At 47.7% G+C, this 17,992-nt stretch overlaps 1 protein-coding gene across 2 annotated transcripts in view; it reads right to left on the bottom strand.

Annotated features, from left to right (window-relative positions):
• Window positions 1-1,592: 1,592 nt before the first annotated feature.
• Window positions 1,593-17,992, bottom strand: part of EPHA1 (EPH receptor A1) — a 78,430-nt gene continuing 62,030 nt past the window's right edge. For both annotated transcript variants that reach the window (XM_083419637.1, XM_083419636.1), the window contains exons 9-18: window positions 16,193-16,286; window positions 16,022-16,077; window positions 13,516-13,638; window positions 13,235-13,420; window positions 12,080-12,141; window positions 10,839-11,048; window positions 8,706-8,855; window positions 6,645-6,838; window positions 5,592-5,747; window positions 1,593-2,529 (exon numbers count right to left, since the gene is read on the bottom strand). In XM_083419637.1, coding sequence (XP_083275763.1) covers window positions 2,451-2,529; window positions 5,592-5,747; window positions 6,645-6,838; window positions 8,706-8,855; window positions 10,839-11,048; window positions 12,080-12,141; window positions 13,235-13,420; window positions 13,516-13,638; window positions 16,022-16,077; window positions 16,193-16,286 — 1,310 coding nt within the window. In that variant the 3' untranslated portion in view covers window positions 1,593-2,450. The remainder of the gene's footprint in view (window positions 2,530-5,591; window positions 5,748-6,644; window positions 6,839-8,705; window positions 8,856-10,838; window positions 11,049-12,079; window positions 12,142-13,234; window positions 13,421-13,515; window positions 13,639-16,021; window positions 16,078-16,192; window positions 16,287-17,992) is intronic.

Here is a 17,992-nt window from a genome sequence, read left to right as displayed (position 1 = left end):
TCAAGCAATGGACATTGGAGTGCCCGTGGGGCATGGGCATTGCAACTCCTTGCCAGATCAGTGCCCAGTCAGTAAGAGTGCCTACTGAAAAGCTACAGTACCATATTGGGATGGCTTGCATTTCTAAAGTGATAGAACTATAGTCCTTTATGTACTACCCTTGCTAAAACTAATTGAGTGGGCATGCAATTCTGATGAACGTGTCATTTTGGACCTGATCAGAAGGCTGGGAGAGGAGGAATGTGACGCAGTTTTTAGTCACATTGTAGGAAGATGCTGCAGGTTATATTGGGTGGTTATATGTTCCTTTCAGCAAGTTCCTGTCTGGTCTACATTCAACCTGAAATCATTTCCTGGTGTGAACTTTCCTGAGATAGTATTACCCCTCCTCAACCCCTTTCTCTTGTTTTTCCTTGGATGAATAGAGAATAGCTATCCTAATGTGCCACCCGGGGACGCGGGTGGCGCGGGGACGCGGGTGGCGCTGTGGGTTAAAGCCTCAGTGCCTAGGGCTTGCCGATCGAAAGGTCGGCGGTTCGAATCCCCGCGGCGGGGTGCGCTCCCGTTGTTCGGTCCCAGCGCCTGCCAACCTAGCAGTTTGAAAGCACTCTCGGGTGCAAGTAGATAAATAGGGACCGCTTACTAGCGGGAAGGTAAACGGCGTTTCCGTGTGTGGCTCTGGCTCGCCAGAACAGCAATGTCACGCTGGCCACGTGACCTGGAAGTGTCTCCGGACAGCGCTGGCCCCCCGGCCTCTTGAGTGAGATGGGCGCACAACCCTAGAGTCTGTCAAGACTGGCCCGTACGGGCAGGGGTAACTTTACCTTACCTTTTATCCTAATGTGACTTAATGGAGTTTGATCCTATAGGTATGGCAATTCCACAGTCTGGTTATTGCTTTGTTAAATTCCCTTATCTTACGTAGCCTACAAGGCTACTGCTTCGACTGTGCTTCAAATTTCTTCTTGGCAGCTGGAGCTGGTCATTGGCTTCTGAACTACATTAAATACTGTCCTCACTAATTTAGGGCTTCAACCTTCAGGACACTGTGTGACTTCTGAGTAAGTACAGAGTAGGCGTCTATGTCAGGTTCTTTATGCTCTTAACATCTCTCTCACATCCTGCACATAACTGGTGCTTTGCATATAAATGGTAACAGTGCCTTTATTTTAAATGTATTTTGACTCCTTTTTACCAGTTCTTCCTTGCCTAGGGGCTGTTGTGTCATGTCTTGGCTGGATGGGGGAAAAGGTACAGGGCTCTGCACTTCGATTTGCATGACAAACGATGCTATTAAATTTTCCTCTTCAACACAACCACTAAAAGGTAAAGGACCCCTGCACTCTTTTTCATCGGATTATCCAAGTTACTCAGATGCTTTTCCTTAACCTTGAATATTTCTTTGAAAAGGAGCAAAGGTAGCTATCATTTTGTTTCGTTTTTAAAAAGCTGTAATCATATAAGGGTAACTTTATGTTAGATGTAGTTCTCCCTCCTTTGAGAAGGCAGAAAGTCCTGCTTTTAAGTTTTGTGGAACCCAATAGACAGCTGACTTAAGAAGGGGCTGATCCGTATATAATAAAAGTCATGGCACAGATTGGATACTTTTATTTACAAAACCATATATACAACACACAACCCCAGGTCCGGGTTTTCTTTCTCACCTCCCCATCCTGCTATTTTAAATATATATAGGCAACATCCTCAACTTGAGGAAGCTAAGCTCTCTGGAGCATGTGGTGCCTAACTGTAAACAAGCCATTTTTGCTCTTAGTACTGGGCTCCAGGAGAGAAAATAAGACACATAAGCAACAAGGAGAGCAGTATAAATTTGATCTAACGCTGTGTGATAAAGGCAAGTCCAGGCCACTGAGCTAAGGTACAAGATAGGCAGTCTTGGCCGCAGGAACTGTGCAAACAATGGCAAGTGCCGTCCCCCAATCCCTGAGTCTTCAAGCACAACTTTTGCATTTGAAGGGACCCCTTATTGCTAGATAATGGCTTTGCCGGCAGAATGGTTTCAGCTCTGCTTATAATTTTAAGTACACCTTGCTTCCTTAGTCACTATGAAATGCGACGGGCAGAGTGGCTGCTGCGGGAGTAGAAACACAAGAATGAAACAAGAGGTGGCGAGACAGACAATGAGAGAGAAGCAAGGAGTTTGCATTTTAAGCGCTGGCCACTTCTCTGGCGTTAGTAGTATCTGCAGGGAGCCTCGTGGAGTGTTGCTTTCTGCACTGGGAAGCTCAAGTCCCAACCTGTGCGCTCTGGGGCACAAGGAATGTTGGTGGTGCACATGCTGCAGACTCTGCCATCAACTCTCAGAGCCCCAGGCCAATGCTTGCTGCGCCACTGCAAGATCGGCTCAGTCCGTTCCCCTTCTCTTCTCCTTGTCCGGCTGGGCTCTGTGGCGTTGGGTCCAGTGACAGCTTGGTGATGCGAGACCCCCATCACTCTTTGAAGCCTTGGATGCTGCACAGAATACGCTTCTGGTGGCCAGGAAGAGTCACACCCATTTGCTTCAAGTCCCTTGGAAAAAACAGGAGGGGAGAAATATTAGCAGGTGCGGGACATGGGTGGCGCTGTGGGTTAAACCACAGAGCCTAGGACTTGCCGATCAGAAGGTCAGCGGTTCGAATCCCCGTGACCGGGTGAGCTCCCGTTGCTCGGTCCCAGCTCCTGCCAACCTAGCAGTTCGAAAGCACGTCAAGTGCAAGTAGATAAATAGGTACCACTCCAGCGGGAAGGTAAACAGTGTTTCCACACGCTGCTCTGGTTCACTAGAAGCGGCTCAGTTATGCTGGCCACATGACCCGGAAGCTCTACGCCGGCTCCCTTGGCCAATAAAGCGAGACGAGCGCCGCAACCCCAGAGTTGGCCACGACTGGACCTAATGGTCAGGGGTCCCTTTACCCTTTACCTTAGCTGGTGAAGAGAGATTGAGACTGCTAGACAAGCAGAGGGTTTCATAAAGCTGTACCACCCTAAGAAACCTCTGTCCCCTTTCCCCCACCACTTCTTGGTTTTTTTATTAATAAATTTTATTAGTATTTTCCACACAACAACACGAAAAATAACTACACAAAACACAAAGACCAACATACAAAACCCCCCACAAATCCATATCTTACAAGTTAATAATATAAACACTAAAAAGAAGAAGAAGAAGAAGAAGAAGAGGAGGAGGAGGAGGAGGAGTTTGGATTTGATATCCCGCTTTATCACTACCCTAAGGAGTCTCAAAGCGGCTAACATTCTCCTTTCCCTTCCTCCCCCACAACAAACACTCTGTGAGGTGAGTGGGGCTGAGAGACTTCAAGAAAAACAAACATGGTTTTTCCCCACCACTTGTTATGTGTCCTACCAAAGTCCATTCCTAGAAATTCAGCTGAGCTCAAGGCATGGACCCAGCTCAGAAATATCACCATTTCCAGTTGCTGTCTCACAAGGTGGATCTGGCAAAACTCTCTGCAAGTTGGGAGTCAGACAACATATTATAGAGCGCTTGGAGGTGTTGTGACAGATCCTAAAAAAGACATGTTAATTCACTGGGAAGGTGATAAAAGAGCTTCAGGAAGCTGAATTTGTAAGACGGCAAGCACAACGCAAAACTATGGGCAGAACCTGCAAAAGTGTCACTCTGCTAAAGCATAGTATATCATCCATAAAATTAAATATACTAAGATGCACAAATACAATCTTACACAGTGCAACAATTCCTTAGCAGTGTGATGGATGCCAGCAGTTATCTTAACTGTCTCATGTGAATTTTGGTATGCTGATGCTAATTCCTTGGTTCCATATGATTATTTTCATATGTGTCCGGTATTTTGGTATGCGTTAGTGATTTTATCTTATGCTCTTAATAGGCTACGCTTATTACTTCTGCAAATATTTCTTACATATCCAGCTTGCCAGTGAATCCTATGCCTGCTCACTAGGAAGGAGGTCCCATTGAAATCAGTTCTTGAGTAAACCTTTACTAGGATCTTTTTTTATCTTGCTGACTTCTCTGGCCAGCTTTTGCAGCCTTACAGAAACCTATACAGTGGTACCTCGGGTTACATATGCTTCAGGTTACAGACACTGCTGACCCGGAAATACTACCTCGGGTTAAGAACTTTGCTTCAGGATGAGAACAGAAATCGTGCAGCAGCGGCGCAGAGGCAGCAGGAGGCCCCATTAGCTAAAGTGGTGCTTCAGGTTAAGCACAGTTTCAGGTTAAGAACAGACCTCCAGAACGAATTAAGTTCTTAACCTGAGGTACCACTGTAAAACCTGTTACACCAGAGTCAACTGTGAGGCAGGAGGGAGTAAATGAATAGGTAAATTGCCCTATTCAAACCACCTCCATTTCTGAAGGGGGGTGGGGGGAAGAACCACCCTGCTTGTTACCAGCCCACATACAAAATGAGATTGTGATGGAGATGGCTCTAGCTCAGGGCTGGGGAACCTTTGCACACCCCCAATGTTGTTGGACTCTCAATTCCCATTATCCATCACCCTTGTTGATGCTATCTGGGGTTGACAGCAGCTGGGAGTCTGACAACATCTGGAAGGCCAAAGGTTAACCAGGCCTCTTAACTCACATATTCTCTGCTCTCCAACAAAGCATCACTGTGACTCTTTCGGATTATGCTCTGACTTAAGCTGTTGGTTCTCTGCCTGCTTTTCAGCCACAGCAACAGACTCGGTTGGGCAATCATGATCTAGATACAAGGATCTATCTCACTCTTGTCTTTACAAGCAGCAGGAGAATGTCTCTCTCTCTCTCAATCTTCTGGCCAGGATTTTGGCCTTTTATTGGCCCTCCTCTCGTCCTTGAATTATAGCTTAACATAGAGAAAGTTAGCACATGGAAACCTTTTCCTGGTCACTCGGCCTCTGTACCAGGAAAAGCTGCGGTGTCTGCTCAATGTCTGCACAGAACCCAGATAGAAGAGAGCAGGGTGAGAAAAGCTGGCAACCCTAAGAACAGCTATAATGAGAAGTGCTTGTAGAGGGGTACAAGCTTGGTAGTTAAGGCATCAGCGGACAGGCAGAGAGATTCTTTTGCTAATCCTGTGCATATGAATTTCTTTGTAAAGGTAAAAGGACCCCTGGATGCTTAAGTCCAGTCAAAGGCAACTATGGGGTTGCGGTGCTCATCTCGCTTTCAGGCCGAGGGAGCCGGCGTTTGTCCACAGACAGCTTTCCAGGTCATGTGGCCAGCAGGACTAAACTGCTTCTGGCACAACGGAACACCGTGACGGAAGCCAGAATGCACAGAAATGCCATTTACTTTCCCGCCACAGCAGTACCAATTTATCTACTTGCACTGGTGTGCTTACGAACTGCTAGGTTGGCAGGAGCTGGGATAGAGCAACGGGAGCTCACCCCATTGCAGGGATTCGAGCCACCGACCTTCTGATGAGGAAGCCCAAAGAGGCTCAGTGGTTTAGACCACAGCACCACCTGCATCCCTGAATGTCTTTGTATGCTGTGGGGAGGTGCAATCAACACGGTGGCACCTAGCTGCATGTCCTCCCTTCCCTCTCCTCTCTTCTGCCCTGGAAGAGCAGAATCCCAAATTCAGGGTGCCCAGTGCTTACTCGGCAGAAAGCTCCAGGACGGATTCCATGGTGTTCAGGCCGGCAGTGCGGAAGTTGATGATGTAGCGCTTCATGCGGATGGATTCCAACCACTCTGGGATAGACCGATAAGGAATCCCATCGGAGCCACTGCAGCTGGGGAGGCGGAGCGTCACCCTGGGGATTGATAGGCATTTTCAGATCTGATGCGACACTTAAAATCAATGCAGTTCATGGGAAGACCAGCACGCCCCCCACCCCCTTCTGATGGAGCTGGAGAGAAATGTCTACCCTTTACCCGGGGGGCGTTTATGGCATCCCATAGACTAGCATGGAGAAGCCACTGTGGCACTTGATGCAACCCAGGCTGGCACTGATGCCACGAACACATTGAAGGCCAGGGTACAACTCGGCAGACGTGCTCCAAAAGCACAGAATGCAAGGGTGTGTACAGAATTCAGCATGCAGGGAATAAGCCAGGCCAAAAGAAAAGAGATTATCCAGCTATGCATAATTGGGCCTGACAACATCTTTATCCAGCTTTAGGTGCCAGGCAAGTCCTTTTCTCCTGAGCTTTGGGCCCTTAATTTGAAGGGTGGCATTGCCTCTTTTAGTGGGGTGGGACCCCTGGTTCTGCCTTTGTGTTTTTAGGTTTTTAATGTTGGTTTTTAATTTGTTTTAATGAAAGCCGCTTTGAATTAACTTGGTAAGAAAAGTGATTAACGAATAATATATATAAATACAGTGGTACCTTGGTTCTCGAACTTAATCTGTTCCAGGAGTCCATTCCACTCCCGAAACTGTTCAAAAACCAAGGCGCGGCTTCCGATTGGCTGCAGGAGCTTCCTGCACTCAAGCAGAAGGAAGCCGCGTCAGACGTTCGGCTTCCAGGTTTGCAGTGTTCAGGAGCCGATTTGTTCGACAACTAAGCCATTCAAGAACCAAGGTAATGCTGTTAAGACTGCATGTAGAATTCAGATTTTTTTTGGATTCTTCCCCTTTGTGTGTGCCTGTGTGCATGCACACAAATTTACACAGCTCTGTCCCCCAAGTATTGCCCTGCATATCACTTACCTGGGGTCAAAGTCGGCCACAGTTCGAAGCAAATGTGGACTGGAGATGAAGTGCTCTAGCTGAGCGAAGATCTCACGGAAGCGGGGCCTCCGGGTCCGGTCATATGACCAACACACCTTCATGATCTCGTAAAGGACGGATGGGCAGTCCACAGGTGGGGGGAGCCGATACCCATCCTCTATGCTCTTCATCACCTGTTCCAGGTAAAACACAAGATCACTGTGAACAGGGCAAACATTCCTCAGCACACAGCTACCCAAGAAACTGGAGTTGAGGGCTACTTTCTCAGGAGCGTAATGTCTATTGGGAAATCCTTTGGAATTGGAACTGCCACATTTAATCCATTTGATTAATTCATTAATAATAATAATAATAATAATAATAATAATAATAAATTTTATTTATACCCCGCCCTCCCCAGCCAAAGCTGGGCTCAGGGCGGCTAACAACAATGAAAACAATCCAACATTCTAAAAACTTTTCACCATAAAATCAATCAAAAACAAATTGATGGCAACCAGCAAGCAAGACCCTGTGCAGATTGCCAGAGGAGGGGGTCAGGCTGCGCCCTGACCAAAGGCCTGGTGGAACAGCTCTGTCTTACAGGCCCTGCGGAAAGATGTCAAGTCCCGCAGGGCCCTAGTCTCTTGTGACAGAGCGTTCCACCAGATTGGTGCCACAGCCGAGAAAGCTCTGGCTCTAGTTGAGGCCAGCCTAACCTCTCTGAGGCCTGGGACCTTCAGGATGTTTTTATTTGCAGACCGTAGGTTTCTCTGTGGGGCATACCAGGAGAGGCGGTCCCGCAGGTACGAGGGTCCTAGGCCGTATAGGGCTTTAAAGGTTAAAACCAGCACCTTAAACCTTAGAAACGTATAAGCTAAGGAGGTCACCACATTCTTCTGTTAAAAGTAATTCCGATACAAGTTGAACAGCAAAAGTTATGGATGAGCGGCATCTTAGAAAATGCATCCATTTCCGCGTGTTTGAGAAGGAGAAATACTTCTTAAAGGAGAGATGCTGCTACTGTATTAGATGCACATCATTTGAAAGCAGTGTGTGAGGTTCCCTTCTAAACTGCTGGGCCATATCCAAAACTTGAGCTTTGCTGGTAACAAGAGTTTCCTCTTCCTCTCAGAGCTTCACACTTTTTCTCTGCTTTTTCCAGGGACTATGTCCAAGTACACAATTTCCCTCTGGAGCTCTTTAAAGCTCAGTCAGAGCAAACAGCAATCCACAGAAAGCCTGAATTGACGTTTGCTCCAATTGAGCGCTAAAGAGCAGGTTTTTGAGGGGAAAGCTTGGGGCAAAACAAAACCACACTCAGACACTGAGCTTTTAAGCATGGACCTGTGCTTGGAAAGAGCAGAGGGAAAGTAGATAAGCCCCCTGTCCTCTCCAGGCCCTAGTAAAGGTAAAGGGACCCCTGAAGGTCCAGTTGTGGCCGACTCTGGGGTTGCAGCGCTCATCCCGCTTTATTGGCCGAGGGAGCTGGCGTACAGCTTCCGGGTCATGTGGCCAGCATGACTAAGCCGCTTCTGGTGAACCAGAGCAGCGCACGGAAACGCCGTTTACCCTCCCGTCGGAGTGATACCTATTTATCTACTTGCACTTTGACGTGCTTTCGAACTGCAAGAGCAGGGACCGAGCAACGGGAGCTCACCCTGTCGCGGGGATTCGAACCAGCCCCTGCATGCCCCCAAAATCATCTTCAGAGGGTTGGGAGATCCTCCAAAGTGGATTCGGGAGAGTGTGGAGAAGAAGAAATGGAAGCCCTACTGCACCCACAGATTTATGCTGGCAGAGCACTGGACGCAACCCATTGTTTTTTCTCCTATGCAGATTTAATCAAATTGGTTAATGTACTGAAACTCAGGACAAATGGATCTCAGTTGGGCTGCCCAACTATGGCTGCTCCCTTCAGGAAAGTAGGAAACGGAATTTTGGGCCATGGGGAAATCTGGAAACGTGTTCTTTATTACGATCTGTTCTAGTTCAGCTCCAGCTCTGCTAATCCAGGAGGTGGTTTCCTTGCTCAATAAGTGTTTCCCTTGACCCTCTTACCTCCTGATTGGTCATATCCCCATATGGCTTGTCGCCATAGGACAGCACCTCCCACATGACAATGCCAAAACTCCAGATATCACTGGCTGAGGTGAAGATTCGATGGGCAATAGCTTCAGGCGCTGTCCATCGGATAGGGATCTTGCCACCCTGTTGAAAAAGAGGTTGCAATTGTGAAGTGGAAACTACGGTTTGGCTATCCAACTGCAATCTAGGAGCCCACAAAGCCACTCCCTTCTTCCTTCCCCGGCGTAGAAAAAAGATGTGAAACACAAACATGTAAGTAAGTAAGCAAGCAAGCAAGCAAGCAAAACGTGGTGTTGTTGCCAGGAGTTCAAGCTGGTGTTCCTTGGAACCTTGGATCATAAAGTTTCCATCTTGTTTGAATGTAGTGGGAAGTAATTTATCAAGATGCAGAGGGCAAAATCCAGGTTTCTTGACAAAATTCTCTAATGACATAGAGAAGAGAGTAGCCCCCAACCCAGCTGGACTTGGACCTCCTGAGAAGGCAAATGCCCAAGCTCCCTTGAGGTCCAATATTATCAATTGCCTACTTAATTAAAGAGTAGGATATTAGTAGTACTGGAAAACATTAAACCTCTTTTAGTTCAAACCTGGAAATCACTCTTCCAACATCATCTTTTCATATCCATCAAGCCCCTTCTCAAGTCTATAATGGTCCTGGCCCTATTTGAGTCTCCACGTCCCAGTACAGTGGTGCCCCGCAAGACGAATGCCTCGCAAGACGGAAAACCCGCTAGACGAAAGGGTTTTCCGTTTTGGAGGTGCTTCGCAGGACGAATTTCTCTATGGGTTTGCTTCACAAGACGAAAATGTCTTGTGATTCCTGGGGGGGGGGGGGTTTTCCGCTCCCCACCCCCTTTTTCTAAGGCACTAAGCTGCTAATAGCCTTTTAGCAGCTAATCCGCTAATCCCTTAAGCCTTTAATAGCCGCTAAACCGCTAATCCGCTAATGTGCTTGCTTCGCAAGACGAAAAAACCGCAATACGAAGAGACTCACGGAATGGATTCTTTTCGTCTTGCGAGGCACCACTGTACTTTAAAGTATGTTAGATTTCTGGCAGACATCCCAGCCAGGGTCCTGTTGGATGCTCATCTTCATACCCTTGGACCCTGGTGCCCATTCTCCGACAAAACTGAAAAGGATTGGTGAAGTTCTCCTCTCTCTGACTACATTTCATACTTTAATCGTCTTCTTCCTTCTGCCTCTTGACACCAAAGTCTTGTTGTACAGCCCCTTCTTCCTCTTTCCCTCTCAGTTCCTGGAAAGTTTCCCACTGTTCAATTACCATTTTATTTGTACTTTTAAAAAATAAAACTTTATTTCTGAGAATGCTCTGACTTGGTCTGTGTTACTCCCTTAAGTACCGTATTTTTCGCTCTGTAAGACGCACCAGACCACAAGACGCACCTAGTTTTTGGAGGAGGAAAACAAGAAAATAAATATTCTGAATCTCAGAAGCCAGAACAGCAAGAGGGATCGCTGAGCAGTGAAAGCAGCAATCCCTCTTGCTCTTCTGGCTTCTGGGATAGCTGTGCAGCCTGCATTCGCTCCATAAGACGCACACACATTTCCCCTTACTTTTTAGGAGGGAAAAAGTGAGTCTTATAGAGCAAAAAATACGGTACTTTATATAGGCATTTCACCATACCCAGTCTAAACAATCAGAAAGTTACCTGCCGTTTGGCTCATTGGAGTTCTGAGTACATGTGCTAGTTTTGGCCCAGCTCTATGAGACAAACAGCAGCCTGTCTTCTGCTGGCACAGAGCCAAGGTCACACTGGAGGAAAAGTTGCCTTAACACAACAACTGAACTAAATGTCCCAGTTATTTGTGCGTCTTGATATATCACCAGCTAAACATCGCCAATACTGATATATCACAATGTCTGAAATAAGGATGGAGCTATGTGGAGAGGCATTGGCTGGCTTCACAGTTTTCCCCATGCGGTGATTATTGCGTAGCGCACACACACACACATCAATATATTGCCAGGTGAAAAACTATGAAACCAATATCACAATATGGACTTCAAACCAGTTTTGGATAATATATTGATACATCGCCCAGCCCTACTCCCTACTTCATTTCTCTTGTTTTCACAATTTTACCTTCGTTTCGTAAGTTCCCTCCACGTCGTTTTCTAATATCCGAGAAAGACCAAAATCTGAAACCTTGCACTGAAGGTTATGAGACACCAGAATGTTGCGGGCCGCCAGGTCCCGGTGCACATAGTTGCGGTCTGACAGGTAGGTCATTCCCGAGGCAATGCCCTGCAGCATCGTCACAAGCTGCACCGAACTGAACTTGTCCATGTTCTCCTGAAACACAAACACAGGCACAAAGAAAAGTCTTCTCACTGTGCTTAGCCGCTTGTTTCACAGTGAAGAATGCAGTTTCGGAATTGTCATGGCAATGAAACGTTATAAAGGTAAAGGGACCCCTGACCATTAGGTCCAGTCGTGGCCGACTCTGGGGTTGCGGCGCTCATCTTGCTTTACTGGCCAAGGGAGCCGGCGTACAGCTTCCGGGTCATGTGGCCAGCATGACTGAGCCGCTTCTGGCGAACCAGAGCAGTGCATGGAAACGCCGTTTACCTTCCCGCCGGAGTGGTACCTATTTATCTACTTGCACTTGACGTGCTTTCGAACTGCTAGTTTGGCAGGAGCAGGGACCGAGCAACGAGAGCTCACCCCGTCGCAGGGATTCGACCTTTGCTGACCTTCTGATCAGCAAGTCCTAGGCTCTGTGGCCACCCCAGCCTGTGTCCCACAAAAACCAAATACAGTGTGCAACAGTCATGGACTGTGGCTTGCCAGCCCTTTGCTTCTTAGTCCCAGATAGACCACAAAATCGGGGGGGGGGGGGGTCCTGGAGTTCCTGATGGGCTGGTGGATATGGCTGATGGATCTACATTCAGCCCAGTCAGTCACAACTTATCCAGGCATGACCCAAGATACTCAGTTCCCAAGAATATCCAGCCGTTCAAGGTAAGAGATTCCAAGGTGGCTAATATAAATTAAATCTTATCAAATCAATCTGAAACAACAACAACAACCCCCAATAATGCTAAAAGAAAACTGGAGAAAAGAACTCAGGCTCCATCACTTTGTAGTGGCATTGGGGAATGACATGGCTAAATACTCCTCCATGCAAAAATAAAAAAGTGTGCATATAGAAAATGATTTGGCATTGGGACAGGTTCCAGCTGACCCTTCTCTCTCCAACGTGCTCATTTTCTTAGGTTGAATTTCCTTTTGCATGGAGTCTCCACCTGCAATCTGAATTAATACAGCTCTGATACAGCTGTACCAACCGGCGATGCCTAAGCGACTGACGAAAAAGGACTCACCCGTAAGAAGGTGTCCAGAGCCCCGTTTTCCATGTATTCTGTGATAATCATCATTGGGTGTCCTGGGAAGAAAAAAGAAAAGAAAAGAAAATTACTTGTGCTGCCCTCACCTTACTTCCCATCGGCTGGTAGTGGCTCTCTGGGCTTCCCCCAAAAATCCAAATGGAAAAGTCATTTTAACCTTTTGAACACATGAAGCTTGCCCAGTTATTGCCTGCTATGTAGTCCTCCAAGCAGCTCACAGGGCAGGGATGATTTCTATTATTTATTATTATTATTATTATTATTATTATTATGGAATAAGTATATAAACTTTAGAAGACATCTGAAGGCAGCCCTGCGTAGGAAAGCTTTTTAATGTTGGTGTTTTATTATGTTTTTATGCATGTTGGAAGCCACTCAGAGTGGCTGGGGCAACCCAGTCAGATGGGCAGGGTACAAAAAAAATATTATTATTATTATTATTCTCATTGGAGATGCCAAGGACTGAATCTGGTAGCTCCCACATGCTGCTCCAGTACCTTCCACAGAAGCCTCACAATCACTGGTGATTCCATGTAGTGAAAACAGTCCCATTCCACCACCAGGCGCTCCTGCCCCATCATGTTACCTTTGAAGGTGACCCGGAAACTACAACTAATCCAGAACGCAGCAGCCAGACTGGTGACTGCAAGCGGCCGCCGAGACCATATAACACCGGTCTTGAAAGACCTACATTGGCTCCCAGTACGTTTCTGAGCACAATTCAAAGTGCAGGTGCTGACCTTTAAAGCCCTAAACGGCCTCGGTCCGGAAGGAGCGTCTCCACCCCCATCGTTCTACCCGGACACTGAGGTCCAGCACCGAGGGCCTTCTGGCGGTTCCCTCACTGCGAGAAGCCAAGTTACAGGGAACCAGGCAGAGGGCCTTCTCGGTGGTGGCACCCTCCCTGTGGAACGCCCTCCCACCAGATGTCAAAGAGAACAACAACTACCAAACTTTAGAAGACATCTGAAGGCAGCCCTGTTTAGGGAAGCTTTTAGTGTTTGGTGTATTGCAGTATTTTAATATTTTTTTGGAAGCCGCCCAGAGTGGCTGGGGAAGCCCAGCCAGATGGGCAGGGTATAAAAAATAAAAAATAAATTATTATTATTATTATTATGGCTGAGCCCTTACGTTTTGTAACGACTCCTTCCAAGCGGACAATGTTGGGGTGATTGAACTGGCCCATGATCGTCGCCTCGCGCAAGAAGTTCCACCATGTTGAGTCTGAGTAAGTTGACTTCAAGGTCTTGATGGCCACCACGACACGTTCCTTCCCTGGGAAACGCAGGGTCCCACAGTAGACCTCCCCAAATTCGCCTGTGAAGCATTCAGAGGAAAGAAAAAGCGGGTATTAGGGATATAGAAAAAGGGGATCTCCTGACCAGAGAGAGCAGAAACCTCATGATACGCACCTTCACCAATAACAGTCTCCATGGTGACAACAGATGGGTCTAGCTCTTTTGTGAATTCTAGGACACCCCTGCTGGGATCGTCATAGGGCTGGAGGTCAACGTATGGCTTCAACCAAATCTCATCTGTAATAAAGAGCCATCTGTTAAGTTGTGGGTGAACATATCACAGCGATTCTTCAAACAGCTCTTGTTTATTCACAGGCCAGAACAGAACTGAACTGAAGGGTTCAGTCAGCCTGCTTATATAGAGCTCCAGTACAACGTAACTGTAACAATTTTCTAAAACTATCCAATCACTGAACGTCACTTTCGATCCCTTATTTGCATAACTATCTACAGTATCCCCTGCTGGCCCAGGGTGAGAACTTCAGTACATAACACCATCACTGTAAATGATTTCTGCACAAAGGTTTTGCGGCTCTTTCGGTACAGTAAGACGCAAAAATTCCCCCAGCCAACATCACAGCCCTAAACGTATTGGCTTGGGAAAGTAAATCTCACTGTGTAAGGTTACAGCCTAAAGCTACTAGAGCAAATGTACTGAAGCTGAAGGAGAACAGGAAAAGTTGCCAAGTTTTAAAAGCACTGAATTTTGCCTGCAAAGGAAGAAACAAAAGCACACTTGGGAGTGTGCTCCTAATTCTTCTTTGAGAGCCAGTGTGGTGTAGTGGTTAAGAGCGGTAGTCTTGTAATCTGGTGAAGTGGGTTCGCTCCTCCAGATGCAGCTGCTGGGTGACCTTGGGCCAGTCACACTTCTTTGAAGTCTCTCAGCCCCACTCACCTCACAGAGTGTTTGTTGTGGGGGAGGAAGGGAAAGGAGAATGTTAGCAGCTTTGAGACTCCTTAAAAGGGAGTGAAAGGCGGGATATCAAATCCAAACTCCTCCTCCTCCTCTTCTTCTTCTTCTTCTTCTTCTTCTTCTTCCTTCGAAGCACCTGCGCCTTGAACTCTCCCATGCCCAATGCCACATGCGACATCAGGTGGTGGAAGGATGAGCATGGATCACCCAATCTCCTAAGATCTGAGGCCCTAACTAGGCCTGAGTGTTGTGGTTTCCCTATGACCGTGCTAGGAAAAATATAGAACAGGACTTCAGATGGACAAATGTGGGGGAAACAGAGCCATGGATGAAAAGTAAGGTGGAAATTCGTTCAAGGTTATAGACACAGGGAGAAGTGGGCTGTGGCGGCGGTGGTGAATGAGCAATAATATCCCAGGCTTCTTGCCTGGATATTCAGCTTTTACAGTGGTGCCTCGCAAGACAAAATTAATTCGTTCCGCGAGTTTTTTGGTTATGCGAGTTTTTTCATCTTGCGAAGCACCACTGCATTTAAACACTGACAACGGCGGGGAGGGGCGGGGAGAAGCAGGACAGCTGCCGCAGCCGGTACCTCAGACTCACCCGCGCGTTGTGGCCACCGTGCGACGCGGCTGCTGGAGGGCGGCGGGCCTCAGGAGCGCGACTCCAGGGAGAGAGAGGCGCTGGCGGCAACGGCTCTCTGAGGGGAGCGCGCGAGGGGGGTGGGCAGCGGCACGAGGCACTAACCGTCAGCGGGAAGGTGGGAGGGAGCCGGAGGAGCGGGGAAGCGAGCGAGCGTGTGTGCGTGCAGTGATCGTCGCCATGACAGGAGAGGCAGGGCCGTTTCGTCTAGCGAAGCAAGCCCTTAGGGAAATCCGTCTTGCGAAGCACCTCAGAAAACGAAAAACTCTTTCGTCTTGCGAGTTTTTCGTCTTCCGAGGCATTCGTCTTGCGGGGTACCACTGTATTTTATTTTAAAGATTTTAGATCAGGGTAGTCCAACAAGCGAGGTCTTATAGTGCGGTCCTCAGCACCATTTGACGCATCCCCAGTCCGTGGCTGGGTTTGGGTAGGAGGTGTGAGGGCTCTGGCAGGATCCTGGAGGGGAGGAGGTAGGTCCTAAGATTCGGAAGACTCTTGTTTGATTCTAAAATTTAATTGTGAGATTTATTTTGCAAAACCAGTAAAAATCATTTTTTAAAAAAGAGGGGGCCTGTCGTGTATCGCGTGTGTGTGATGTCACAGTGTGATGTCATGCTGCCTGGAAGAGACCGAGCACTCTGAAGGAGCCAGCTGCTGAAGCTGCAACACGCAATGTGTGTGGATGGCGCATGCCAGGCCCCCTCAGCCCTGAGCTGTCCCGGCCCTTTCCAACAAATATTGAAGAGGCTGAAGACAAGGCGGCCCCTTACAGTTGGCGGGCCTGAGTGTAAGCTTGTGCTTGGCAATATGTATCTGGACTTCAGATTGAGGGACGTAGCATGGAGGAGGGGAGGAGCAGAAGTACACCTGCTGAGGAAAAGTTAACCATCACTCTCCCTGCACACACATGCCCCCTCAAAAACCCTGCACTACTGACCATCCCCAACAAAGTGGCTTTTGATATTCTCAAATGCTCGTCTGGCTGGTCTGCAGTTACATGTAGTTTGGGGCTCTGAACTCCTAAGCCTTTCACCTCCTCTGCCTTCCCTGACTCCAGGTGCTCACCTCGGTCGTAGCCGGATTGCTTGTGGCATCGCCGGGCTCCGCGTCGATAAGAGTGCCTAAAACAGATAAGGATAAACATCAGAACAGAGATGGTGTAACCATCCAGAGCACAGAACAAACCAAATAACAATGCCCAGGATTCCCTCCACCCTCGCAAACCGCCATCTCTACCTTCGGCAAACAAGGAGACCGACAACCAGACCGATAAACAGCAGAACTCCAAAGATTATGCTGACAATCACTCCTCCAGAGGGCATTCCAGTGTCTGCAAGAGCAAAACGCAGGTTATAGACACCGTTCCAGCGCCAGGCCACCCTAGCCAGGGCTCACCACTCCAGAAATATATCTGGATTTCCATAAGGATTCAGAGTAACTGTATGCATAGGTATGTGAAAGCACGGGATTTGTTTCAACCAGATGTAAGGAAAAGTAATGAAGAAGTGACATATACACTTAGAGCCCAATGTCCAATAAAACACCACCTTTGCCTCCGATTTTTCAGAGTACAGACCACGAATTATTTGGTCTATTTTGTGCATATAAATGCTACTTACATGTTTCCTACAATGTATATAAGTGAGATAACTTCATTCCCCCCAGTAGTGATGTATGGAGGTGAAAGCTGGACTATAAAGAAGGCTGATCGCCGAAGAATTGATGCTTTTGAATTATGGTGCTGGAGGAGACTCTTGAGAGTCCCATGGACTGCAAGAAGATCAAACCTATCCATTCTTAAGGAAATCAGCCCTGAGTGCTCACTGGAAGGACAGATCGTGAAGCTGGGGCTCCAATACTTTGGCCACCTCACGAGAAGAGAAGACTCCCTGGAAAAGACCCTGATGCTGGGAAAGATGGAGGGCACAAGGAGAAGGGGACGACAGAGGACGAGATGGTTGGACAGTGTTCTCAAAGCTACCAGCATGAGTTTGACCAAACTGCGGGAGGCAGTGGAAGACAGGAGTGCCTGGCGTGCTCTGGTCCATGGGGTCATGAAGAGTCGGACACGACTAAACAACAACAACAACAACCACCCCATTCCTCAGCCAGGCACGTCAGCCCCAGGCAAACAAACCCTGATACTTTTCGTGCTTTAATATACACAGAAAGTGAATGCGCATTAAACCCCAAACAGTGAGCACCCTGGGTGTTCTCTTGCTGTCCTATTTATCAAAACTCTTTATCTATAAATACCTGATCTGAGAGGTCATTGGAAGGACTTGAGGAGCTGAACTGTTATGAAGTGTATGCTCATGATGTCAATGCCAAATTTATCCCAAATGCTTTCTTCAGTATTTACCTTGGGTATGGAACCACTAGTAAGTGAGTGGCTTGGCCCAGATCCCAATTACACTTTCAGTACTGAGTGCTGTGTGGATAATTTTTTTAAGTGCATTTTGGTCTTTTTTTGGAAACAATGCTTGGCGTTATCCTTAGTTCTAGTTTCCTAAAATGCCTTTGCTGACCTTATTTATCTCATCCAAGGGCCACAGTGGGGAGTGGATGGGTTTCAGAGAAGTTTCATACAGCCATTGTTCTTAGCAGATTTTGTGGCATGTTTATGCCACAGCAAATGTACAAGGTGTGCCAACAGACCCTCTCAGGTGTTAGGACCAGCAGAGAGGGCCCTCTTGTTAGTTCTACTTCCCTCAGAAGTTTGGGGGTGTGGTGGCCCAGGATAAGGCATTCTCTGTGACAGCCTCTACATTCCCTGGTCCTGAATGGGGTAACTGTGGCCCTGAAGGACCAGGTGCGCAGCCTGGGAGTCATTTTGGATTCACAGCTGTCCATGGAGGCACAGGTCAATTCTGTGTCCAGGGTGGCTGTCTACCAACTCCACCTGGTACGCAGGCTGAGACCCTTCTGCCCGCGGACTGTCTCGCCAGAGTGGTGCATGCTCTGGTTATCTCCCGCTTGGACTACTGCAATGCGCTCTACATGGGGCTATGTTTGAAGGTGACCCGGAAACTGCAA

The sequence above is a fragment of the Podarcis tiliguerta genome (assembly GCF_965153285.1).
Source record: "Podarcis tiliguerta genome assembly, chromosome: 17".
NCBI lineage: Eukaryota > Metazoa > Chordata > Lepidosauria > Squamata > Lacertidae > Podarcis > Podarcis tiliguerta.
This window is presented reverse-complemented; position numbering and strand designations above follow the sequence as displayed.